The sequence below is a fragment of the Eurosta solidaginis genome, chromosome 3, assembly GCF_040869045.1.
Source record: "Eurosta solidaginis isolate ZX-2024a chromosome 3, ASM4086904v1, whole genome shotgun sequence".
Lineage (NCBI taxonomy): Eukaryota > Metazoa > Arthropoda > Insecta > Diptera > Tephritidae > Eurosta > Eurosta solidaginis.
The window spans coordinates 392,916-419,982 of NC_090321.1; the positions used below are offsets into that span (position 1 = coordinate 392,916).

Consider the following 27,067-nt stretch of genomic DNA (forward strand, 5'->3'; position numbering starts at 1 on the left):
TGCGATCCTTTCAGCGCCTCCAATATTGTGTTCACCCAGTCTGGCCTTTCTACTTCCACGCGGCGTGCTTTGAAAACTGGCTTACACAGGAGCGATGCTGTTTCCTGAGTCAGCGCATGGGATACTGTTTCAGCAAATGTTGGCTTTGGATTTGCGTATGTCGCTCGCTTCGTTTCAACGTCCCGTATTCTATTAATAAAGCTCTGGATTTTTACCCTCTCACGAGATGGGCCAGTCTTTCAACATCCGACGCAAATTCCTGCAAAGCCTCATTCGCCTTTTGGTAACGGTTTTGCAACTCAATTTGGTATATCTGTTTCCTATGCTCACTTCCGTAACGTCTCTCGACAGCGGCCATCAATGCTTCATAACTGTTCCGTTCGTACTCTGGATTAGTCTGTAAGATTTCCGCTGCAGGCCATTTCAATGCCACGAACAGTGCAGCAACTTTATCTTCCGCATTCCAGTTGTTCCCCGCTATCTTCTTTTCGAATTGCAGCTTAAATACCTGGAAAGGAACAGAGCCGTCAAAAGAGAGAGTTTTTACCTTCGTATTGCCTGCTGAAACAACTGGGCGATTTAGTTGCAGCTCCTGTATACGACCTTTTAAAACATTTACCTCAGCCTCGATTTTGTTCTCAAACTGCATTTTTTTCTTCCATACGGGCTTCCAGTTGTGCAGAGATCTGCGATGATACCTGTGCTGAAATTTGTCCAGACATTTCGGATATACGTGCCTCCTGTGCTTCAATCCATTTCGGATATACGTGCCTCTTGTGTTCCAATCCTGGATGTTATTTGTGACGACATTTCAGATATACGTGTCTCCTGTGATTTTATCTTGGATGTTAAACGTGTCTCTTGCGATTCCAGTTGGGATACCATATATGTCTTCTTTCTTCCAGTTGAGTTTCCATCTTTGTTGTTATACGGTTCTCCTGGGATTCCAGTTGAGATGCCATTGTCGATGTTTGTGCAGATAAAGCAGCCAAAATCATGTTCATGTCTGCGGTGTTTCGTTTTTCTCTTAAATTTTTGTTGTTGTCTCGTCCCCATCAGGATGAAAGACATCATCGTCCACATTAATTCCTTCCGACTCCCGTAGCCGTGCTTGAAGTTCGATCTTATTGCCGGTTGTATTCAATCCACGGTCCTCTAACTCCTTTTTCAGTTGCTGGATCCTTAATTCACTTAACTTTGCCATGTCCAAGTTGTATTCGAAATCTTCGGAATTTAGTCAACAATACCGCTTCTGACACCAATTGTAACGAATTTCGGGAAATTCCGCTTAGTCCAAATCTTCTGCTAACGTTCGAATCGCTAACTGTTGAATAAATAACTCCAATAATCAATAATGCAAAAATGGTCTTTATTAGACTACTTTGAAAGTACTCTTAACTTCACAACCAATAGCGTGCTTAAATCAAACTGATTACTGACTACTCAGCTTTCGCTGCTTTTATACTCTCTGTTGTCTTTCACCCATTTCTCCTCCTAAGGTATAGTAACTTCGCGAACGTCATGCCTGGGAACGTCATATATGTACATGTATATTTGTAGTTTATAGTCTCGCATAGCCATATGCATGTGTATATGTGAGTACTACTTCGGCTGATGGTGAGTATCTCTCTGCTGCCTTGTATGTACATGTGTAAATGATGATTAATGTGTTTATGTAGCTTGCTTTAATCTTGTTGTGCCTTTATTTAATAACCTTAGGGATGTATCAATTAGTGATGCTAATATTCGTCACAATATTAATTTTGTTCGCATAACGGTACCACTTTTAAAAGAAGGTAATTTAAAAGTTTTGCAAGCTGTAATTTGGCAGTCGTTGAAGATATCATGATGAAATTTGGCAGGAACGTTACTCCTATTACTATATGTGTTCTAAATAAGAATTAGCAAAATCGGATGACGAACACGCCCACTCTTTAAAAAAAATTTTTTAAGTCAAATTTTAACAAAAATTGAATACCTTTACAGTATATAAGTAAATTATGTCAACATTCAACGGCAGTAATGATATGGTGCAACAAAATACAAAAATAAAAGAAAATTTCAAAATGGGCGTGGCTCCGCCCTTTTTCATTTAATTTGTCTAGAATACTTTTAATGCCATAAGTCGAACAAAAATTTACCAATTCTTGCGAAATTTCGTAAGGGCATACCTTCTATGACGATAACTGTTTTCTGTGAAAATGGTCGAAATCGGTTGAAGCCACGCTCAGTTCTTATACACACTCGACCGTCTGTCCTTCCGCTCGGCCGCTAACACGATAACTGGAGCAAAACACGATATATTTTTACTAAACTTAGTTCACATACTTATCTGAACTCACTTTATCTCGGTATTAAAAATGGGCGAAATCCGACTATCCTTTCTGTCTCTTTTCCTCTTTCACCTTCATATGCCATAGCAAATTGCATTTAACCAAAAGCAGTGCAAGGCTTTTTGCCAAACCTTTTTATATCTCTGGTGCTAAATTATTATAAGTCCCCAAGTTTCAAAGACTGCTCTCGAACGTTGCTGCGCATACTTAGCAGGCGTGCGAAAGGTATAAATATCATACACATCAACGCGCAAAGCCTCTATAGAAAACTTGATGAGTTAAGATATCTCTGCGAGGCCTCCGATATAGATATTATCTGCATCTCCGAGACCTGGTTTTCTTCACGCCATAACGATGAGATGGTGAAACTAAATGGCTATCGACTTTTCAGAGCTGACAGAAGTGGTCACGGCGGTGGTGTCGCTATATATGTTAAAAGTAGTTTGTCCTGTAAATTACGTTGTAGTTCTTGTACCGGTGATTCTGTAGAATTTGTATTCGTTGATGTTTTTTCATCAAAGGCTGATAGGCTCCTTGTCGGCTGTGCATATAGACCTAATCGCCAAGTAAATTTTGCTGACTTTACTGATTTTCTGCAACCTCTACTCTTAAGTTACGAAAATATAGTCCTAGCTGGTGACTTCAATAGCAACCTGCTCACAGATTCAAGTCTTAAGCTAAGTAAGGAATCTCTGGGACTCTTCTCGGCTAACATTACCATACCAACGCATTTTACCAACACTAGTTCCTCGCTGCTAGACCTCTTCTTTGTAAACGACTCAGAGAAAGTACTTCTTTACGATCAGCTGTCTGCTCCCAATTTTTCTAAATACGACCTCCTATTCATTACTTACAACTTTCAAACGTTGTTTACACCGAGCTCGTTTACATATCGTGACTTTAAAAGTATAAATTATAGTGCACTTGCTGAAGCAGTGGAGTCTGTCAACTGGAGATTGATTCGAACGATGGCATCGGTGGATGGGCAAGCTAAATTCCTTCAAGACAGTATAAATGAGCTCTTCGACGACCACGTTCCTACGATACTTAAGGTGACGAAACACAATAGCAATCCATGGTTTGACGCCAGTATTATGCATTTAATTCACTTGCGTAATCTAGCTTATTCCCGGTGGAAAAGATACAGAACTGTGGAAATGCACATGCGCTTCAAAGCTGCACGAGTCACTGCCAATAAAGCCATAAGATCGGCTAAAGTACATTTCTCTCTGTCCCCCCTGATGTAGATGTTAACGATATCAATGATAGTTTTTTAAAGTTACCTCCCTCGGCTGCTAATGTATGTATTGACAACTACGGTGATCGTGTAAATGTTGATGCTAGTCCTCTCGGGTTTGTTCTTGTCGATGACTGTGATGTTGTGAAAGCCATACTTTCTGTGAAGTCCACCGCTATAGGCTTAGACGGAATATGTGCCAAATTTGTGAAAATTATTCTACCCGTAATCCTGCCCCATATAACCTATTTAATAAACTCTATCCTAACCACCTCTATCCTAACCACCTCTGTCTTTCCAAAATGTTGGAAAGCTGTTGAAGTTATCCCCATTCCCAAACAAAACAAAGGGTACAGGCCGATAGCCATACTGCCTTTTCTTTCGAAGGTCGTTGAGCGCATCCTACATGGGCAGATCGCCACATATGTTCATGCAAATAAACTTTTAACGGATCATCAGTCCGGTTTCAGACCAAAAAGGAGCTGTACTACGGCACTTATTTCTGTGGTAGAAGATATACGGGAGCGCATAGATGATAACTTTACGGCTTTCCTAACCCTTCTTGACCACTCTAAAGCCTTTGACTCTGTTGACCATACCCTACTATGTAAAAAGCTGGAAAACATGTTTAATTTTTCCAGTCATGCAACAAACCTAATCAGATCTTATCTAGACGGCAGAACGCAGGCAGTATGTGTAGATAATAGAAAGTCAAACTTGTTAGACGTTTCGCGTGGTGTACCCCAAGGGTCAATCCTTGGTCCTTTGTTGTTTGTATTGTACATTAATGACCTGCCTCGTGTTCTTAAGTATTGTGACGTCCACATCTATACTGACGATGTTCAATTGTATACGTGCTGTCCTGTCGATTGTATGAGTTTATGTATAAGTAACTTGAATCAAGACCTTAGTCAAATAGGTGTATGGGCTTCCATGAATGGTTTATGTCTAAATCCTAGAAAGTCGAAGTGCATTGTTATCCGTAGAAAGCCGCTAGCTACAAATGGCTTAAACAATATTATGTTTGAAAATTCTGTTATAGAATATGTTGACACGGCAAGAAATCTTGGCATAGTTTTTAACAAAACATTGTCCTGGAGAGACCATATCTTTAGAACCGTAGGAAAAGTGTACGGTATGCTCCGTACACTGTGGTTGACACAGTATTTCACTCCGCTACATATTCGACTACTTTTATCCAAAGCGTACTTAATACCTACGCTCCTCTACGGCTGTGAGATTTTTTCTAACTGTGACGCTGTGAGTAAAAAGAAGCTTAATGTTGCCTACAATAACATTGCTAGATACGTTTACGGGCTGAATAGACTTGATCACGTTTCCTGTTATTCTGCAAAGTTGCTAGACATTTCTTTTGACAATCTTTTAAAGTTTAGAACACTTATTACCTTGCATAAGATAATCTACACGAAGGAGCCTTATTACCTATATCGAAGGCTTCAATTTCTTCATTCTACGAGGACAATGGTTCTTGCACATGTTAAGCACCGTATGCTAATTTCTGAACGCCAATTCTTCGTTACTTCGATCCGTCTTTGGAACTCCCTTCCAGCCAGAATAAGACAAATAAGTAATGCACTGCATTTCAAAAAAGAATTAATCTTGTTCTTTAATTGACTCACCTCTCCTTCTTCAACTGACTCTCTTTACTGATCTTCTATCCGTTTTTCTTGCCACCTCCTATTTCCTCAAAGGATAGAACCTAATATTATTACTGTACTACCTACCCTTCCAATGTCCCCTCTATTCTTATTTCTGTTCTGTGTCCCTAGGCTAAGCTCTTTAAAATTTATTGTAACCATTAAGTCTTATTTTACAAATTATCTATTGTTTATCTAAGCTATTGAAACATTTTTTGAATTTTCGCCATTGTTCTGACTAGCACTATAAAATAATTTTGTCAAATTGTTGTGTTAGGAAAAATTTAATAAAATACAAAAATACAAATACAAATACCACGCCCACTTTTTCGATATCGAAAATTTCGAAAAATGGAAAAAATGCCATAATTCTATACCAAATACGAAAAAAGGGATGAAACATGGTAATTGGATTGGTTTTTTTGACGCAAAATATAACTTTAGAAAAAACTTTGTAAAATGGGTGTGACACCTACCATATTAAGTATTCGTGGTATTACATACATATATAAATAAATTAGTGATACCCGACAGATGATGTTCTGGGTCACCCTGCTGCACATTTTGGTCGATATCTCGAAAACGTCCTCACATATACAACTGAGGGCCACTCCCTTTTAAAACCCTCATTAATACCTTTAATTTGATACCCATATCGTACAAACACATTGTAGAGTCACCCCTGGTCCACCTTTATGGCGATATCTCTAAAAGGAGTCCACCTACAGAGCTAAGGCCCACTCCCTTTTAGAATACTCATTAACACCTTTCATTTGATACCCATATCGTACAAACACATTCTAGAGTCACCCCTGGTCCATCTTTAAGGCGATATCTCGAAAAGGCGTCCACCTACAGAGCTAAGGCCCACTACCTTTTAAAATACTCATTAATTACCACCTTTCATTTGATACCCATATCGTACAAACACATTTTAGAGTCACCCCCGATCCACCTTTATGGCGATATCTCGAAAAGGCGTCCACCTATAGAACTATGGCCCACTCCCTTTTAAAATACTCTTTAATACCTTCCATTTGATACCCATGTCATACAAACACATTCCAGGGTTATTCTAGGTTCATTTTCCTAAATGGTGATTTTCCCTTATTTTATCTCCAAAGCTCTCAGCTGAGTATGTAATGTTCGGTTACGCCCGAACTTAGCCTTCCTTACTTGTTTATTTTTAATTTTTGCGTGCACATTCTTCCTTCAGTGTCACAGCTGTTTGCGCGTTTTGTTCAGTGTTATTACAGTGAATCTCAGACTGCTCATACAACCCTTTTTACAGCTACTTTCAAACTGTTTTATTTTTTCTGTATAACCCGTTGTGTTATCTTTACATTAATAACCATACTTTTCCTATTTTAATTCTCGGTTTTAGGTAGCTTTTATATTTTTTCATCACCCTCTTAAAGTTTATTATAAAAATGTCTTGTCTATATCCAAACTGTTTAGTAAAAAGTGAATCGCATCCCTTCGTGGCATGCTGGCTTTGCGATGGGCTTGCCCATATGAAGTGCGCCGGTTTCAGTAGTTTGGCCCAAATACGGTGCAGATATTGACAAAAACGTTTCTGACATCAATACCATCATTCACGCTATCCTGGAAAGACAAGTACCTAAGCGTAGACATGTTTCCACTGAACTAGCCCAAATATTGTTCACCAAAGAGCTGAAATCTTTAAAAAAGAAAAAATCGCATTCCTTCAAGCTGTACAAGAAGACGGGTTCACACTCGGACTACCTTAAGTACTCTTTATTGCGTCATAAATATTTTGAATTTATTTATTTATTTATTACAGCGTAAGCCTAGTTTGAACAATATTTATTAAATCACATTGTAGAACTTATCTTATAGGTAAGGTTTTACAATGTTCATATAGCCTGCTTTTAAATACTTAAATTTCTTCACAATTTTTTATTTCATTAGGCAATTCATTAAAGTTTTTAAATCCTTTATGGAAAAGGTTTTGTTTGTCCACGTCAGTTCTATAGAGTGGCAGTTTAAAATCATTTTTTCTACGGGTATTAAAATTATGGGTTTCGTTTATATATACAACATTATTTGCTAAGTATTCAGGTACATTTCCCTTTCGTATATTGAAGATCATTTTCATAGTATAATAAAAAATAATTTGTTTGACACTTAGCCATTTTAGTTTTATTAGCATGTCGCTTATCGACGCATCTGACTTTTCCCGTAACACAAATCTCATACACCTATTTTGCAATATCTGAAGTCTATCTATTTTTGTATCTGGTGTAATGAATAAGACTGATGGGCAATATTTAAAATTAGATTCAATCAATGTTTTGTATACAATACCCTTAAACTCTCTATTTATAAATTTACAGGTTCTTTGCATAAAACCGACTTGTTTAGCTATCTTTCCTACAGTGTATCGAATATGTTCATCAAATTTGAGTTTGTTGTCAATTACAATCCCAAGATATTTTATTGATTTTATTTGCTCTAACATTTCATCTTTCACCCTGAGCTGAATACTCGCAACTTCGCTTTCGATTTTTCGGCTAATAACCATATATTTTGTTTTACTCACGTTAAGTTTAAGTCTGTTACCACATAGCCATTTATATAAACTATCTAAGGTACACTGCATTTTTGTCAATGCAGTTGTTAAACTACTTTCACTTATTCTAAGCAGAGCATCATCCGCAAACAGTTTTATGTTACAGTACTTTACAGCTTTAACAATATCATCAATATAAATCAAAAATAATAAAGGAGCCAATACAGAACCTTGCGGTAACCCTAATGGGACCGAAATTTCGTTCGATACTTCATCACCGATTATGGCTTTTTGTTTTCTGCCAGTCAAGTAATTTTGGAACCACTTTAATTCTATACCCTGAATTCCCATGACTTTCATTTTCTGGAGCAAAATGTCTCGGTCCACTGTTTCGAATGCCCTTTTCAGATCCAGGAAAACGCAAACAGTGTCTTTTTTGTTATTTAGATCTTCCTTCCAGTTAGAGATCACTATATTCAGTGCCGTTTCACTTGAGTGTTTTCTTCTAAATCCCGATTGTTCACTTATTATTAATTTATTGTCTTCCAAGTAATTTTCTAACTTATTTTTTATAACTGTTTCCATAATTTTTTCATCACATGGTAGTGTATTTATAGGTCACATTTCCTCAGGTTTTTACGTATTTTTTATTTTTTTTACTGGTATAATGGTCGACGTTTTCCATCTTTGTGGTACAATGCCCGTTTCCATGCTTTCATTTATAATTTTTGCATAAAAATAAGCTGTATACTCTATTGAATCTTTTAAAACTCCTGATAAAAGATTTTTGCCACCAATTTTGTTCTTGAATAGCCGAACTATTTTGACAATGTCATCTGCTACAACTTTATTAAATTTGAATGTCGAACTGCTATCAGATACGGTTAAATTTAAATCAAAATGTTCGATACTTTGGTTTATTTCTAAAACACTGTTTACGAAAAAGTTATTGAGCTCATTCGCAATTTCGATCTTTTCTTCGATTTGCTTATCTAATATTTGAATTTTGTTTATTTCTTGATGATCTTTTTTCAGGTTTATGGTTTGCTTTAGATTTTTCCACATTTCTTTGCTATTATTTTTACTAATTAAGATTTTGTTTTCCATATATTTCGCCTTTTTCTTTTTGATAAGTTTTTTGTATCTTTTGTTTATCTCTTTATAATTGTCCCAATTTCCGGTTTTCCTAGACTCATTTAAAAGATTATATTTAAGTTTATTTAATTGTGTAAGTTCATGATCATACCACTTATTCATAAGTCTTACTTTCACTACTTTTTCAAATGTTAACCCTGTTATACATTGTAGAATTGCATTGTTTACTATGTCTAATTGGGCTTCTATACTGGTTGAATCATTTATCACAAAACTGCATGCGCGCAACAAGTTAAGTAGATTTTCTTTATTATAAAGCTCCCATGAGGTAATTGTTTTTGTTGTTCTCATTTTATATGGTGCTGATGTATTAATTTTTATTTCTATCGTTTCATGATCTGATATTTTATACTTGTCCATGTTTTGACAAATAACATCATTCGAATTTGAGTATAGAAGGTCGATTTTTGTTTCAGTTGTATCTGTGATACGTGTGTTGAAGAGTATTTTTTGGCTCATTGCCAAATAATTAAACATATCTGTTAATTTCTTGCTATAGGTGTTGTTGGCATTATTAACGTTAATGTTGTAGTCTCCAACCACGAAGCAATTCACACTTAACTCAACTTTTTCCAACAATATTTCATTTAGATAATTTAAGAAGTCAGAATCACTCGTATTAGGTGAGTGATATAGAACCCCTATTTGCCATTTTTTATCGCACTCTTTTAGTTTTATTACGATGCACCAAATGTTATTATCAATGCTGTTATATATAACGTTGTATTTCACAGAGTTATGAGCATATATTAAGACACCTCCTGTGTGTCTGCTATGTGAGTCACATCTAATTACCGTATAGGCATTAATATGTAACTCTGCTTCTCTAATATCACCCGTGGCACATGTTTCCGAGCACAAAAGTAACGCAGGTTTCTGCTCCACAATAAGATTTTCTAGTTCATTTTTGTTAGAAATAATACTACATATATTTAAATATATACATTTAAATTCAAAGTTTTTATTTGGTTGCTATTTCTTCGCTTTTTTGCTCTGCAGATAGCGTATATATGCAGGGCACTTAGTACTATAGGCATAGTGATACACTTCAACATCTATAACTTTTCTTCTCACCAAGTCAAAGCAGTTAACACATCTTATGATGTTTGAGTTACACTCTTTAACATCATGCTGTTCACCACATTTGCTACATGCTTGTTTAAATGCACAATCACTAGCTTTATGTTGGAAACCTAGACATTTAAAACATCTAGGTACATTTATATGTTCAAAAACTCTACAACTGTCCCACTCAACTTTTATTCTCTTCTTCTCAATTAGATGCTCATACGTTTCACAATCTGTTTCTATAATAATATTATAGCTTTCTTCTCTTTTATTGCGATCTTCATAAACCTTAATAATTTTTAACTCTTTATTATCTTCAATATCGTTCTGTTTTTTTACACACTCAATAATTCTCTCATCATTTAATTTTGTTGAGAGCCCCACTATTTTTAACGCTCTCCGCTTTTTTGTTTCTCTCAATTTTTCCGTATCATATTCTTGACCTATTTCTTTGTTTACTTTCTTTTGTACTTCTTCTACTGCTTCACTGTTTTTGCACTCAACTATTATCGCACCTTTATTTATGTTAGTAACAGTCGTGATACTTTTTTTAGTGCTTTCTTAGTTTCTTTTGTATTTTTGTTGTTTATAGGTTTAATAACTATTTTGTTTGCGTTTCTTTTTGCCATTTCTGCATATGATGATTTTGCATTTATTTGTTTCTTTTCAGCACGCATTTCACTTAATTTATCGCAGCTGCTGTTCAGACTCTTTGTATCCCAGTTATGAGCTCCTGTTTCAATATTTTGCATCTTTCACTAAATATTTGTTCTATTACTGCATTTATTTCAACTGTAAAGTCATTTTTAATTTTTTGCATTTTATTCGTTATTGCATCCTCCACTATTTCTTTAACATCTGATCTTTTTAAGTTTTTTGATTCACTTTTTTAAATAGAATGTTTTATTTCAATAAATTTTGTATTTATGTTTGATAAGCTACACTTGTTACAATACCATTTAATATTTAAATTTTCATTTAGAAATTTTAATTCTGCTCTTTTTAAATTGCTACACTTCACACAAAAAACATTATCACAGCCCCCACTGCATGTTAGCATATCTTCCACTTGCAGTATTTTTGCTGTGCAATCTTTAAACTCTAGCTGAGGCATCATTAAAATTTTATTTATTTTTATTTTTTTTATTTTAAGAGTCACTGTCTCAATAATTTATATGTTTAAATATCCAATTTCAATAATTGACATTTTAGTTTATGTTAAACAGCAATTTATGAGATATATCTTTGCATTTACCACTAAATTTTAGCAAAATCACAGAGCAACACAAACAAAAAGTTTTACAATACCTATCTCTGTACGATGAAAAAGAAAATAACTTGCAACCCGAAAGCTTTCTATGATTTCGTAAACTCTAAACGTAGGGTTAAAGGGGTTCCTTCTGGTATGAAATACCGTGATGATTTCTCTAGCGGCGATGAAGATATTGCCAACTTCTTTGCACAATTTTTCAACTCCAACTATTCCGCTGAATTAATTTCTTTGCAAGCAGCAATATCTCCTGAGGAGATCTTTTCACATTACACGTCTTTGAAGGGATCTTACAAATACGGTCTTGACCTTATTCCCACATGTTTTCTTAAAAAATGCGCTGAACATATTTATTAGCCCCTAACTGACTTATTCAATATGTTCCCAAAACATGGAGTTTTTCCTGCTGCTTGGAAGAAATCTTTTCTTATACCCCTTCATAAAAACGGCAGTAGGACATGTGTAGAAAATTATCGAGGAATTGCAAAATTCTCTGCCATCCCAAATGTATTTGAAGCCATTGTTACTAATCAGGTAACATTTTCCATTTCTGCGTTGATTACAGATTTACAGCAATGGGTTCTGTAAAGGCAAATCTACCATTACCAACCTATTTGAATTCACAACTCATGTTTCTAATGGATTTAGAGAAAATCTCCACACCGATGTTATATACACTGATTTCTGTAAAGCATTTGATAAAGTTTCGCACTCCTTGCTTCTCCACATGCTTGATCGACTTCGCTTCCAACCTGGTGTCACCCAGTGGATCTCTTCGTATCTCTGCGGTAGAACGCAAAAAGTAATTTTTAAAAATACTCTTTCAAAAGTTATTAATGTTCCCTCTGGCGTCCCACAGGGCATCATGTCTGTCCAATTCTGTTCTTGCTATTTATTAATGATATCTGCACCACAATAAAATATTCTAAAATTTTAATGTATGCTGATGATGTAAAACTTTTTAGGTCCTATGCGTCTATTGAAGCACGTTCCTTGCTTCAAGCGGATTTAAACTGGTTAGTTGCTTGGTGCACCGCAAACTCAATGCCGGCGAACCTCAACAAATGTAAATTCTTGTGCCTCTCTCAGAGATCTTTGCCAGCAGCCTCTTACGTAATTAATAATTTTTGTCTTGCATCAGTTAATTATTTTGTTGACTTGAGAGTTACGATGGATGCTAAACCTAGTTTCAACCTTCATATTATGGCTACTGTCAATAAGGCTAGAGGTGTTCTATCATTTGTGAAACGATGGTCTAAATAATTTAGTGACTCTTATGTAACTAAAGCCCTTTTTACCACATTACCGATACCAGAATACGGATCAATAGTCTGGAATTCGCGATATCAAGTTCATGCAGATAGACTAGAGTCGATACAGAAGCAATTTTTACTTTTTTCTTTAAGGAATTTTCATTGGGATTCTGGGTATAATCATCCACCTTATACTAGTCGGTTAAAGCTTATCAATCTTCAAACTCTCGCAAGTCGTAGAGAAATGCTAGGCGTATTATTCATGGCTAAACTACTGAATGGACTGATTTCTAGCCCCTTTCTTTTGAACGAAGTAAACTTCAATGTCCCACCACGAGCGTCAAGACATTACTAACCTCTTCTTTTGAGGCAGTGCAGAACTAATTTCGAATTAAATGAACCTTTTCGGTGTTTGTGTCATGATTTGAACTCTCATTCGAACTCATTTCATATAACAGATTCACTTTTTACTATAAAGAAAACTGTCCTATCCTATCTCAACTCGTAAAAAAAATTTTTTATATAAAATGTTCACTTATTTAACAATGTAGTAGTATATGTATTATTTCCAACTGTTATGTATAATACTCAGCTGATGATTTTTATTCTGTCGCTGAGCAGTTTTAGATCTCAACGCTTAACATACCTCCGCCTACCAACAACTCGGCAAAAACAAAATCCGTGCGTCATGCGGATGCGCCCTTGGTGTCGGTTGGGCGGGCTGTGGAGGGTTTTATCCGTTGGGTTTATTATTATTATTATAATAATGAATATGAGGAAAATCCAAAAACCAATTGGTTGGATATGGTATGGTTATGGCTAGGGCGTTATGGTATAGCACACCTTGATTACTGTATGTAGGGCTTCATTTAGATCAAGCGAAATATTTTTAGCTATCAAGATTTCCTTATCTTAATATATAAAAAACACATGTTACACAATTGAGGCCAATGGACTCCTAAACTACTGAACCGATTTTGAATTTGTTTTGCACCCCGTGTGCAGTTTGATCTAACTTGAAATATAGGATAGGTGACTGGGTGACTAGGGTCTCGATATATAGGCCAAAACGTGGACCCGGGTACCCCTAGAGTGTGTTTATAGAATATGGATATCAAATGAAAGCTGTTGATGAGTGCTTTAGTAGAGGGTAATTTCCATACCCCTGGGTGACTAGGGTCTCGAAATATAGGCCAAAACGTGGACCCGGGTACCCCTAGAATGTGGATATCAAATGAAAGCTGTTGATGAGTGCTTTATTAGAGGGTAATTTTCATACCCCTGGGTGACTAGGGTCTCGAGATATAGGCCAAAACGTGGACCCGGGTACCCCTAGAATGTGCTTATAGAATATGAATATCAAATGAAAGCTGTGGATGAGCGCTTTAGCAGAGGGTAATTTGCATACCCCTGGGTGACTAGGGTCTCGAGATATAGGCCAAAACGTGGGGCAGTGAATACCTAGACAGTGTTAATACAATATGGAAGATGTGGGAGGGCAGAGTCAGACGGAAAAAGCTTACTAAAATGTATGCAGATTGCCCAAATTTAGGGCAGGATAACGTCTGCCGGGTCTTCTAGTACATACATATATAATAAAATGTACGACAATCACATCTAAATTCACATCTTTCATCAATTTTAAGCAGCCCTTTTTTCTAGGGGCGCCATATGCAACACAAGGTGTTATATTTTTCATTTGTATATCATAGACATCTTAGTAGTTTTTTAACTTATTATATATATCTTCGGGCGTTGGTTGGTTGGTTGCTGTCCTGCCCGGATACCAAAGATCTGAGCCCATTTGGAGCGGACGATAAACCTGCTGATGTCTTTTACAGAGCATTTAGCTACTTCGTTAAGTTCCGGCAGTATATAACTGACCATAGTTAGAAACCTGGCGTGTGACAAAGATCTGGACATCCGTGACTGTTTCTTTGCTGCTCTCCTCGCCGCAGCGCTTGCAAATGCTGTTAAAAGGAATCCCCATTCTCTCTTCATTTATAAAAGCACAATGTTTCGATTCAAGACGACCTCGTTTTATTGATTTGTTGGTCAAGTTTTTGTGCATAAAACACAACGACATCCGCTCATTGTAAACAGCGGGTATGAACATAAATGACAAAAAAAACGTATACTCCATGGTGGAATAACCAGGTGAAGCTAGCCGTCAATTGTCTCGCTCTAAATTCTTCTTTGTTCTGTCATTCGGCTATCTGAGAATTTTTCACCAATGTTGTCCACGAAAAGTGTTGTTTTTTTGCATTTTTCAGGAGTAAAAGATGGTACTTTTAGTACTTTTTTCACATAAACTAGTAGGTGAATAACGATGGACCTTTACTGGATTTAATTACAGATATTCATCATTTGAGTATCTTCCGTGTTGGCTTTCATAAGTAAGGCCGTTCCCAACTATTACGTTCATATTGTTGATGTTTCCATTATATATAAATTGAAACAGGTCTTTGTTAAAACAAACTATTTGTATTCACGTCATATCGAACAAGGATTTTGGCCTGTGCAGCGCTACTGAAGACTTTCGAGAAATGTTTTTGTCATTCCTGCATCAGGAACACCAAAACTGTCGTATTACACCTTATATATGTAAAAACTTCGCTAAAACAATGGATTTTTAAATATAGTTACAAAAAATACAAATTGTAACTCACTGTTGTTTTTTTGCCCTAAAAGTTAGACCACAAAGATAAGAGGAATGTTACCGTTATGGATTGTAATTAGAATATATATATCCGGCTCGATCGGATCAGCATCTTCTGGTCCTAGGCTGACTGCCTATTAATTAATAACTTGGTAACATTAGTAATACATCATGAATTCAACTGTCAGGAGTTTTTGGGGGATCTTCTGATGAAGTTTGTATAATATATTAGAAGGGCATATGTTTAAGCTCCGACTCTCAATGACAAATCAACAGAGTAGATGGCAATATCAATGCATGTTTAGGGATAGAAACACATTTAGAAGTATTATGGTCACTTCCAAGTTGGACTGTAAAACTTTTCACCGAACCCGAAACACATTTAAGTGCGCAAAGTTACTATAGTTCAATTAAATAATGGATGACACCTCTTCAGTTGAAGTTGAGGTAAGTTTGCTTTAGACGCATTATTGAATTTTACTTTCATTTTATTCGATGCCACACTCGCACTGGTCCTCTATATCCCCTTTTGTACTGGCGTTAGGTGACACTGATATGCTGAAAAAAAAACAGTTTCTTCGTAGCAAGGTATTAATTCTCTGCTCCTATTTTTTCAAAGCGGGTAAAAATTTTACCCTCTTCCACCGTTGAAAATACATCCCTACCGTTTCAGATAGCGTACATCTTCTGTGTTTGTTTATTTACTTCACCTGGTGATTCCATAATGCCGGCCCCCATGATGAAATGAATATTCAGGTGTTCTCATCCCGTTGACGTTTTCCCTTATTCTGACAAGTTCGGCATGCATAATTTAGAGGGTTGTCTATCATACAGAATTGTCTTTGAGTTTTACTACGATCATAGTAGATTTTACTATACGTTTATATAACTATATAAGCCGTTAGTATAATTGTTTAGCCAAAAAGATTAACGTAACTTTGTATTCCCTAACAGAATATAGACAAAATTTTGCAGAAAACTAATTTATTTGAAGAATTTGTACGAAAAATTAAGCAATCCAAATTTATTACTTTTGAAATACACGTAAATACTGGCATTTAGAGCTGCCGTAAAAGTGAGGTTATGTTGTTGATATCACCTTTATTATTACATCATGAATAATACATTTCCGATATTTTTTTGACTTGACAAAACTTTCTGGAAAGTAAAATTCTTCTAAAATGAAATATATCGTTAGCTTAATGTGAAAATGTGTCAAGTCACTTTTTTTGAAAAATTGTATTTTAATGTAGTTTTAAAACTGAATTCAAAATACATCGATTACAAAAAAAAAATATTTTTATTTTTCATTTTTACGTGCTGTGGGCACTGATGTGTAAATGTGCTAAGTCTGTTAAAAAGCTGTTAAAAAGAATGTGCTAAGTCAACCTGTCAATAATATCAATATGAATTACTAGTCATTTCTTTGTGCGCACATTTTTATTTATTTAATTCTTTCAGTCTAAAAGTACTTGCTTTGTTGTTGTTGTTGTTTTAACGATGAAGACACTCCCCGTAGGCTTTGGGGAAGTGCTACCGATGTTGATGGCCTTGCCGGATATAGATCCGGTACGTTCCGGTAACAAAGCACTATTAAGGTACTAGCCCGACCATCTCGGGAACGATTTATATGACCACATTAAACCTTCTAGGCCAAACCGCCCACCCCCTAGATCCATGAGAAACTTGGGGTCGCCAGAGCCTCGGCTGTCAATGAAACAGGATTCGCGACGGGTAGGTGAAGTTGACAATTGGGTTGGATAAGATATATTGCTCTGGCAACCCCTTGAGAGGGTTGCGCAACACAACCCCTTGACATTGGATTCATCCAATTGAGACATGCCTTTGGTGTTTGATAAATGCTTTGCGCTGACCATAATCTACTTCAATTCTTACATGTCGATAACTACATGCTTTCGTACAGACAAGTTAAAAATAGAAAACAATTCAAGCTTAAACTTATATAAGCTGTTATTAAAATTAATAGCACTACTGAACCGATTTTCTAGATGTATAGTCCTAGTTATAGGTTCATTCATAGCATAATTCGTTTTATGAGTTATTTCGATAAATAAACTATTATGCCGAAGATCACGCAGTGGAATATATGGAATGAACAAATTGGATAAATCAGAGCAATTCGTGCTAAAGTTTATTACATCATAGGCAAGCATGAGTGAGATAAAAGTTCTTCTGTCATGCAAAGCTTAAGGCCAAGCAATTTGTGCCTGCTGGTATATGATGGGAGGCGGTCTGGCCAGTGAAGCATACGTAAAGCAATTTTTGTAAACAATTTTTGAACTTTCTCAATTTTATAGGAGTTAGATTCATAGAAAGGATTCCATATTATTGAGCAATATTCAACACCACTTCTGACCAAGGATATATAAAGTGCCTTCAACGTCGTAGGATCCTTAAAGCCGGAGTCATTGGTGCTGTATGTCGTATCGCTGTATCCGTATCCCTAACGTAATCAGCTGTTTATCGTTACGACGGTAAACCAAAACCTAATTGGTTGGCTACGATACGGTTACGACCTTAGCGGCACCAATAATCGATTGCATTGATTCTCATAAGATTGGTCGAATCAGCTGTTATAAGGTTACCGATACGGTTACCGATAAAGCACCAATGTCTCCAGCTTAAAGTCACTGGTGTTACGTCTACTGAACCCAACCATTGCAAAAAAATTTGAAACAACGAAGTCAATGTGACTAGAAAAAGAGAGTTTGGCGTCAAAAATTACACCCAATTCTTTACTCTCTTGAAAACGATTAAGAGATTTACCATTTAGTTTGTAGATAAAGTATGTGGCAGTTGTCTTTTTGGAATAAGACACAACACAGCATTTGTTTGAATTTAAAAATAAATTATTGTCTGCGCACCATCCGGCAGAAGAGTCCAGATCAGAAACGCTAGAAATAGTTTGACAAATAAATATTATTTTTTGTGAAATATATAGTTTTAGTATTATATTTCAATCATTAAAGGTGAGGAGAGATAGGGAAACATATTGAGTAAAAAGTCAGGAGAAAAAATTTGTTTTGAGTGCGGAAATTGTGCTAAGTCATAAAATAGCTGCTGGGTTAGCACCAAAGACGGATAAAGCGATGAAACTTGGTAGGCGGGTTGACCTTATGAAGCAGAATATAAAATTGGTAAACTTTTGGACAACGGGCGTGGCACCGCCCACTTTTAAAAGAAGGTAATTTAAAAGTTTTGCAAGCTGTAATTTGGCAGTCGTTGAAGATATCATGATGACATTTGGCAGAAACGTTACTACTATTACTATATATGTGCTAAATAAAAATTAGTAAAATCGGATGAAGAACACGCCCACTTTTAAAAAAAGTTTTTAAGTCAAATTTTAACAAAAAATTTAATATAAGTAAATTATGTCAACATTCAACTCCACCAATGATATGGTGCAACAAAATACAAAAATAAAAGAAAATTTCAAAATTGGCTTGGCTCCGCCCTTTTTCAATTAATTTGTCTAGAATACTTTTAATGCCATAATTCGAACAAAAATTTGCCAATCCTTGTGGAATTTGGTATGGGCATAGATTCTATGACGATAACTGTTTTCCGTGAAAATGGGCGAAATCGGTTGAAGCCACGCCCAGTTTTTATGCACAGTCGACCGCCTATCCTTCCGCTCGGCCGTTAACACGATAACTTGAGCAAAAATCGATATATCTTTACTAAACTTAGTTCACGTTCTTATCTGAACTCACATTATCTTGTTATAAAAAATGGCCGAAATCCGACTATGACCACGCCCACTTTTTCGATATCGAAAATTACGAAAAATGAAAAAAATGCCATAATTCTATACCAAATACGAAAAAAGGGATGAAAAATGGTAATTGGATTGGTTTGTTGCGCAAAATATAACTTTAGAAAAAAATTTGTAAAATGGGTGTGACACATGCCATATAAAGTAGAAGAAAATGAAAAAGTTCTGCAGGGCGAAATTAATAGCCTTTGGAATCTTGGCAGGAATACTGTTCGTGGTATTACATATATAAATAAATTAGCGGTACCCGACAGATGATGTTCTGGGTCACCCTGGTCCACATTTTGGTCAATATCTCGAAAACGCCTTCACATATACAACTAAGGGCCACTCCCTTTTAAAATCTTCATTAATATCTTTAATTTGATACCCATATCATACAAACACATTATAGAGTCACCCCTGGTCCACCTTTATGGTGTAGCATTATGCATGGTGCCTCCTTATGTCAATACGTTTGTAGTATTATGCAGCATGCTCTACTGCGCCAATGCACTTTCTATGCAGACCACACATATTCCATTCACATTACAATATCGACCTAAATACATTACGTTTACCTCAACGCAGCGGGAGTTCAATATCACATACTAATGCCGACAGCAAGACCCGTATCCGGTTACATTTCTACTGGCGGATTGATAAATTCTTTAATAGCGTGACCGAGTGTCAATGACGATTTGTCAATGCGCCTGCCAAAATATTTCTATAGTTACAATTTCTAAAATTAGGTCGAACTAATATGCTGACTCAGTATGTAAATGTTAAGAATGTAGTGTATTAGTGTTATTGTAATTACGTATGTGTAAAATAGATAATTTTGTATAAAAGGAAAGACATTTCTAAAATAAAGACTATAACGTTTTAACACTTCACATTACCGAAACACGTTTCTTTTATTACAATGGCGATATCTGGAAAAGGCGTCCACCTATATTACTAAGGCCATACCGTACAAACACATTCTAGAGTCACCCCTGGTCTACCTTTATGGCGTTATATCGAAAAAGCGTCCACTTATAGAACTAACGCCCACTCCCTTTTAAAATAATCATTAGCACCTTTCATTTGATTTCCATATCGTACAAACACATTCTAGAGTCAACCCTGGTTCACCTTTATGGCGATATCCCGAAATGGCGTCCACCTATAGAACTATTGCCCACTCCCTTTTAAAATGCTCTTTAATACCTTCCATTTGATACCCATGTCATAAAAACACATTCCAGGGTTACCCTAGGTTCATTTTCCTACATGGTGATTTTCCCTTATTTTGTCTCCAAAGCTCTCAGCTGAGTATGTAATGTTCGGTTACACCCGAACTTAGCCTTCCTTACATTTTTATACTCAGCGCACTTTGCACGTAGAGTATATTGACTTTGATTGGATAACGGTTGGTTGTACAGGTATAAAGGAATCGAGATAAATATAGTCTTCCATATATCAGAATCATCAGTATCGAAAAAAAATTTGATTGAGCCATGTCCGTCCATCCGTCCATCCGGCCGTCTATCCGTTAACACGATAACTTGAGTAAATATTGAGATATCTTCACCAAATTTGATACAGGAGCTTATCTAGACGCAGAATAGATTGGTATTGAAAATGAGCGAAATCGGATGATAACCATGCCCACTTTTTATATATATAACATTTTGGAAAACACAAAAAACCTGATTATTTAGTAACTAATGCACCTAGAATGTTGAAATTTGACGTGTGGACTGATATTGAGACTCTTGATAAAAAACATTTAAAATGGGCGTGGCACCGCCCACTTGTGATAAAATTGATTTTACAAATATTATTAATCATAAATCAAAAATCGTTAAACCTATCGTAACAAAATTCGGCAGAGAGGTTGCCTTTACTATAAGGAATGCTTTGAAGAAAAATTTAAGAAATTGGTTAAGGACCACGCCCACTTTTATATAAAAGATTTTTAAAAGGGTCGTGGACGAATAAAATAAGCTATATGTTTGCAAAAAGAGCTTTATGTTAATGGTATTTCATTTCCCAAGTGGATTTATAACAGTAAATAGGAAAACTTCAAATTAAAAAAAACGTGCGTGGCACCTCCCCTTTTATGACTAAGCAGTTTTCTGTTTCGGGAGCCATAACTCGAAGAAAAATTAACGGATCGTAATAAAATTGGGTACGGAGATTTTCCCTATAGCAGGAAATATTTCTAGAAAAAATGGACGAGATCGGTTAAAGTTCACGCCCATATTTATATAAAAAGGGTCGTAGACGAAAATAATAAGCTATATTTAGAATTTTACTTTTTAAATTGAATTATAACATTAAATAGCAAAACACTAAAAATTTATGAAAATGGGTGTGGTACCGCCCCTTTTTTATGACTAAGCAATTTTCTATGTTTCGGGAGCCATAACTCGAAGAAAAATTAACATATCGTAATGAAATTGTGTGGCGGCCACCGTGGTGTGATGGTAGCGTGCTCCACCTACCACACCGTATGACCTGGGTTCACACCCCGGGCAAAGCAACATCAAACTTTTAGAAATAAGGCTTTTCAATTAGAGGATAATTTTTCTAAGCGGGGTCGCCCCTCGGCAGTGTTTGGCAAGCGCTCCGGGTGTATTTCTGCCATAAAAAGATCTCAGTGAAAACTCATCTGTCTTGCAGATGCCGTTCGGAGTCGGCATAAAACATGTAGGTCCCGTCCGGCCAATTTGTAGGGAAAATAAAGAGGAGCACGACGCAAATTGGAAGAGAAGCTCGGCCTTAGATCTCTTCGGAGGTTATCGCGCCTTACATATATATATTTTTTTTTTATGAACTTGTGTACACATATTTGCCTTATAGCAGAAAATATTTCTAGTAAAAATGGACGGGATCTGTTAAAGACCACGGCAACTTAGATACAAAACAAGTTTAAAAGGGTCGTAGTCTAGAATAATAAGCTATAACTTAGCAAAAAATAGTTTTGAATCAATGATATTTCACTTATCGAGTTATACTGTAAGAGGAAATGGGCAGACATTTTTTTTTAAACGGGCGGTGCTACGTGTTATATAGAAAAGTAATTTATCTGAAATGAAATGTATAATTGAAGCTCACGCTGAGTATATAATGTTCGGTTACACCCGAACTTAGACACCTTTACTTGTTTTATTTATCTTTTTCAAAGCATCTACACTCAAAAGTATTGCAACTAAGGTATCCTCATTCACAGTTTTGAAAATAAGGTTATTTCAAAAATTATTCATTTTTTTGTCTTCTGTAAAATTCGTAAAAGTTGACTTAGCACATTTTCACATTAAGCTAACTATATGGAAATAAAATACTTACCAATTATGTATATCTATTGAATCAACAATTAATTGACGGACACTTATTTCAAATGAACACAAACTGAATTATGTGAAATAATACATAGAACGAAAAATTCTCTCTATTACAGGTTGGTGCTTTGCTTAATCGTACCGATTATTTGATCGATACACCCGTCGGTAGTGATCTCTTTTGCATTAATTTTCAAAGACTTAAAGAATATAAAGAAATCGAAGAGTTGCGTCTGAATTTCGAACAAAAGCTAATACCGTACGACAAGACAGCTAAAAAGCTACATCGTTTATCGGACAAAGCGTGAGTAACTTTGAACCTACATACTTATATTTCGTCGGCTAGGGAGAAGCAGTGTGTCTGAAAAGACCCCGCCGCCGAGATTGGGTGATGTTTCACCCAGTCACTGATATGAAAAACACAAATAACACCCATTGCCTTCTTACTTTTTCTACTTATCTATTTAGGTGTTTCCAAAGAACTCAGTCTTTACCACACTTCTTGCCGCCAATATCATTTTTGGAACTAAAGAAGAAAAAGTTTGAAGATGAAGCACTTTGTACAAGCTCGCCACAATTTGCTGATTATGCAAATGGTGGTCATATTTTCACAACTGAAAACATAATAGGAGCCATGCGTTTATTACTACAAATCGAAGATGTTGATATGTTGGACAAATATCGCCGCCTCATACAGCGTGATGTGAAATTGACTCAAGCGAGAGCAAAAAAATATTCTTTGAAGGTTTGTTGAATGCCTACATTAGGCGAGTAAATTTTTTCGCAAATAGTTTCATATGCTCTACAGACCACTTTTAACAGTATGGGTCTAAAATCGACCAAGCGGTTTTTATGGAGAAATTTGTTAGGTATTTTTTAACTCCATTGGCACATTAAGTTTATGTGAGGTGCTTACGAATCAGTCATTTTATCCAAAGTTTATATAAATATGTATATTATATAGAACGCAAAGGCCATTTAGGTAGACTTTTGCGTCGATTTGTCGTTGGTGTACCTTTGGCAACGCATGTTTAAAGCTTTTTGGTCTTGGGGAGTACTATCGATGTTGATGGCCCCTTGTCAGATATAAACCCGATACGTTCCGGTAACAAGCACCGTTAAGGTACCAGCCGACCATCTTAAATAAAAAAAAATTTAAATATGAGGTTTAGGCCGAGGTTCTCTTTCAATTTACGTCATGCTCCTTTTTAATTTTCCCTACAAATGTGCGGGATGGGCCCCATACATACTTTACGCAAACTCCGAACGGAGCACAGTGTGATATATCATCAACCTAGCTGATATAAAGTTACGATTGGAATAAATAATTAATTTGTCTAGTTCTACTCACCAGCTATCGCTTTTACATAAAAATAAATATATTGTTTGTAAACATTTATTATTATTTCACCACTTTTTAAGTTTTTATGGAGCTAAATAAACTTAAATTAAGAAAGGTTATATCGAAGTTAAAAAAATTCAGTAGAGAAAAGGTATTATCGTGAAGAAAATCATATTTTTGTATGTAGTAATAAGTAATTGCAATAAACTTAAATAAATGTAATCAAAATCAAAAAAATCTAAGTCGATAACGTTAAGGTAATCGCTGAAACTTCAGTCGAACTCTTCATCTAGGTCTGAGATGTCGGAGCCTTGTTCAAAATTTGTTTCTGGGTTTGACAATAGCTTAAGTACTTCTTTGTCGAATGCCTCATTTGCCTTAAATTCATTCGAGTTCTTTTCTAAATAGAGTATATTAGGGGATCGACGACAAAAAACAAATATTGAATAAATCTTCCATTGTATATTTACGAGACATCTTTGTTATAATGTTTTGCCTGTAGCTCTTAAAATCTTTATTTTTATTCTCCAGTGCTTCCTCTGAGAGCTTTCCTGTTGGAAGTAATGCTTTATTAATAATATCTGCCCCATGAATCAAAATTTTGTGAATGCTAGGTCTGAGATGTCGGAGCCCGGAGCTTTGTTCAAAATTTTTTTTCTGGGTTTGACAATAGCTTAAGTACTTCTTTGTCGAATGCCTCATTTGCCTTAAATTCATTCGAGTTCTTTTCTAAATAGAGTATATTAGGGGATCGACGACAAAAAAAAATATTGAATAAATCTTCCATTGTATATTTACGAGACATCTTTGTTATAATGTTTTGCCTGTAGCTCTTAAAATCTTTATTTCTATTCTCCAGTGCTTCCTCTTATCGTGAAGAAAATCATATTTTTGTATGTAGTAATAAGTAATTGCAATAAACTTAAATAAATGTAATCAAAATCAAAAAAATCTAAGTCGATAACGTTAAGGTAATCGCTGAAACTTCAGTCGAACTCTTCATCTAGGTCTGAGATGTCGGAGCCTTGTTCAAAATTTGTTTCTGGGTTTGACAATAGCTTAAGTACTTCTTTGTCGAATGCCTCATTTGCCTTAAATTCATTCGAGTTCTTTTCTAAATAGAGTATATTAGGGGATCGACGACAAAAAACAAATATTGAATAAATCTTCCATTGTATATTTACGAGACATCTTTGTTATAATGTTTTGCCTGTAGCTCTTAAAATCTTTATTTTTATTCTCCAGTGCTTCCTCTGAGAGCTTTCCTGTTGGAAGTAATGCTTTATTAATAATATCTGCCCCATGAATCAAAATTTTGTGAATGCTAGGTCTGAGATGTCGGAGCCCGGAGCTTTGTTCAAAATTTTTTTTCTGGGTTTGACAATAGCTTAAGTACTTCTTTGTCGAATGCCTCATTTGCCTTAAATTCATTCGAGTTCTTTTCTAAATAGAGTATATTAGGGGATCGACGACAAAAAAAAAATATTGAATAAATCTTCCATTGTATATTTACGAGACATCTTTGTTATAATGTTTTGCCTGTAGCTCTTAAAATCTTTATTTCTATTCTCCAGTGCTTCCTCTTATCGTGAAGAAAATCATATTTTTGTATGTAGTAATAAGTAATTGCAATAAACTTAAATAAATGTAATCAAAATCAAAAAAATCTAAGTCGATAACGTTAAGGTAATCGCTGAAACTTCAGTCGAACTCTTCATCTAGGTCTGAGATGTCGGAGCCTTGTTCAAAATTTGTTTCTGGGTTTGACAATAGCTTAAGTACTTCTTTGTCGAATGCCTCATTTGCCTTAAATTCATTCGAGTTCTTTTCTAAATAGAGTATATTAGGGGATCGACGACAAAAAACAAATATTGAATAAATCTTCCATTGTATATTTACGAGACATCTTTGTTATAATGTTTTGCCTGTAGCTCTTAAAATCTTTATTTTTATTCTCCAGTGCTTCCTCTGAGAGCTTTCCTGTTGGAAGTAATGCTTTATTAATAATATCTGCCCCATGAATCAAAATTTTGTGAATGCTAGGTCTGAGATGTCGGAGCCCGGAGCTTTGTTCAAAATTTTTTTTCTGGGTTTGACAATAGCTTAAGTACTTCTTTGTCGAATGCCTCATTTGCCTTAAATTCATTCGAGTTCTTTTCTAAATAGAGTATATTAGGGGATCGACGACAAAAAAAAAATATTGAATAAATCTTCCATTGTATATTTACGAGACATCTTTGTTATAATGTTTTGCCTGTAGCTCTTAAAATCTTTATTTCTATTCTCCAGTGCTTCCTCTTATCGTGAAGAAAATCATATTTTTGGATGTAGTAATAAGTAATTGCAATAAACTTAAATAAATGTAATCAAAATCAAAAAAATCTAAGTCGATAACGTTAAGGTAATCGCTGAAACTTCAGTCGAACTCTTCATCTAGGTCTGAGATGTCGGAGCCTTGTTCAAAATTTGTTTCTGGGTTTGACAATAGCTTAAGTACTTCTTTGTCGAATGCCTCATTTGCCTTAAATTCATTCGAGTTCTTTTCTAAATAGAGTATATTAGGGGATCGACGACAAAAAACAAATATTGAATAAATCTTCCATTGTATATTTACGAGACATCTTTGTTATAATGTTTTGCCTGTAGCTCTTAAAATCTTTATTTTTATTCTCCAGTGCTTCCTCTGAGAGCTTTCCTGTTGGAAGTAATGCTTTATTAATAATATCTGCCCCATGAATCAAAATTTTGTGAATGCTAGGTCTGAGATGTCGGAGCCCGGAGCTTTGTTCAAAATTTTTTTTCTGGGTTTGACAATAGCTTAAGTACTTCTTTGTCGAATGCCTCATTTGCCTTAAATTCATTCGAGTTCTTTTCTAAATAGAGTATATTAGGGGATCGACGACAAAAAAAAAATATTGAATAAATCTTCCATTGTATATTTACGAGACATCTTTGTTATAATGTTTTGCCTGTAGCTCTTAAAATCTTTATTTCTATTCTCCAGTGCTTCCTCTGAGAGCTTTCCTGTTGGAAGTAATGCCTTGTTAATAATATCTGCCCCATGAATCAAAATTTTGTAAAGGCTCAATGGCATGTACATGGGTACAAATCTACGAACATATTTGTGGTCAAAATGGCATACTTTCGAAATGCTTCGGACTCAACGGCGAATCCACATGACATTGTTTGAAGTATGAAAGCATTTCACTTTGTAGTAATTGAAACCACGTTTTTATTTTATAACAAAACTTTAAATTATGTATATTTTTAAAATGCCTAAATGTATGCGTCAAATTCTTTCTAAATTTTTCACCATCATGAAAGTTTTTGAAAATTGAAAAATCAATATTGAAAATTAAAATATTGATAAAGCATTTTTAAAATTACAAAGTTCAAAGTAACTTAAATACAAAGTTAAATAAAAATAATAAGAACCCTACATTACTCCCCCT

General features: G+C 35.4%; 1 protein-coding gene across 1 annotated transcript in view; it reads left to right on the plus strand.

Moving 5' to 3' along the window:
- Positions 1–27,067, plus strand: part of LOC137243047 (putative helicase mov-10-B.1) — a 139,886-nt gene that overhangs the window by 65,159 nt on the left and 47,660 nt on the right. Inside the window, exons 3-4 of the mRNA XM_067770215.1 lie at positions 22,393–22,577; positions 22,742–23,018. Of these exons, the coding sequence (XP_067626316.1) occupies positions 22,393–22,577; positions 22,742–23,018 (462 nt within the window). The remainder of the gene's footprint in view (positions 1–22,392; positions 22,578–22,741; positions 23,019–27,067) is intronic.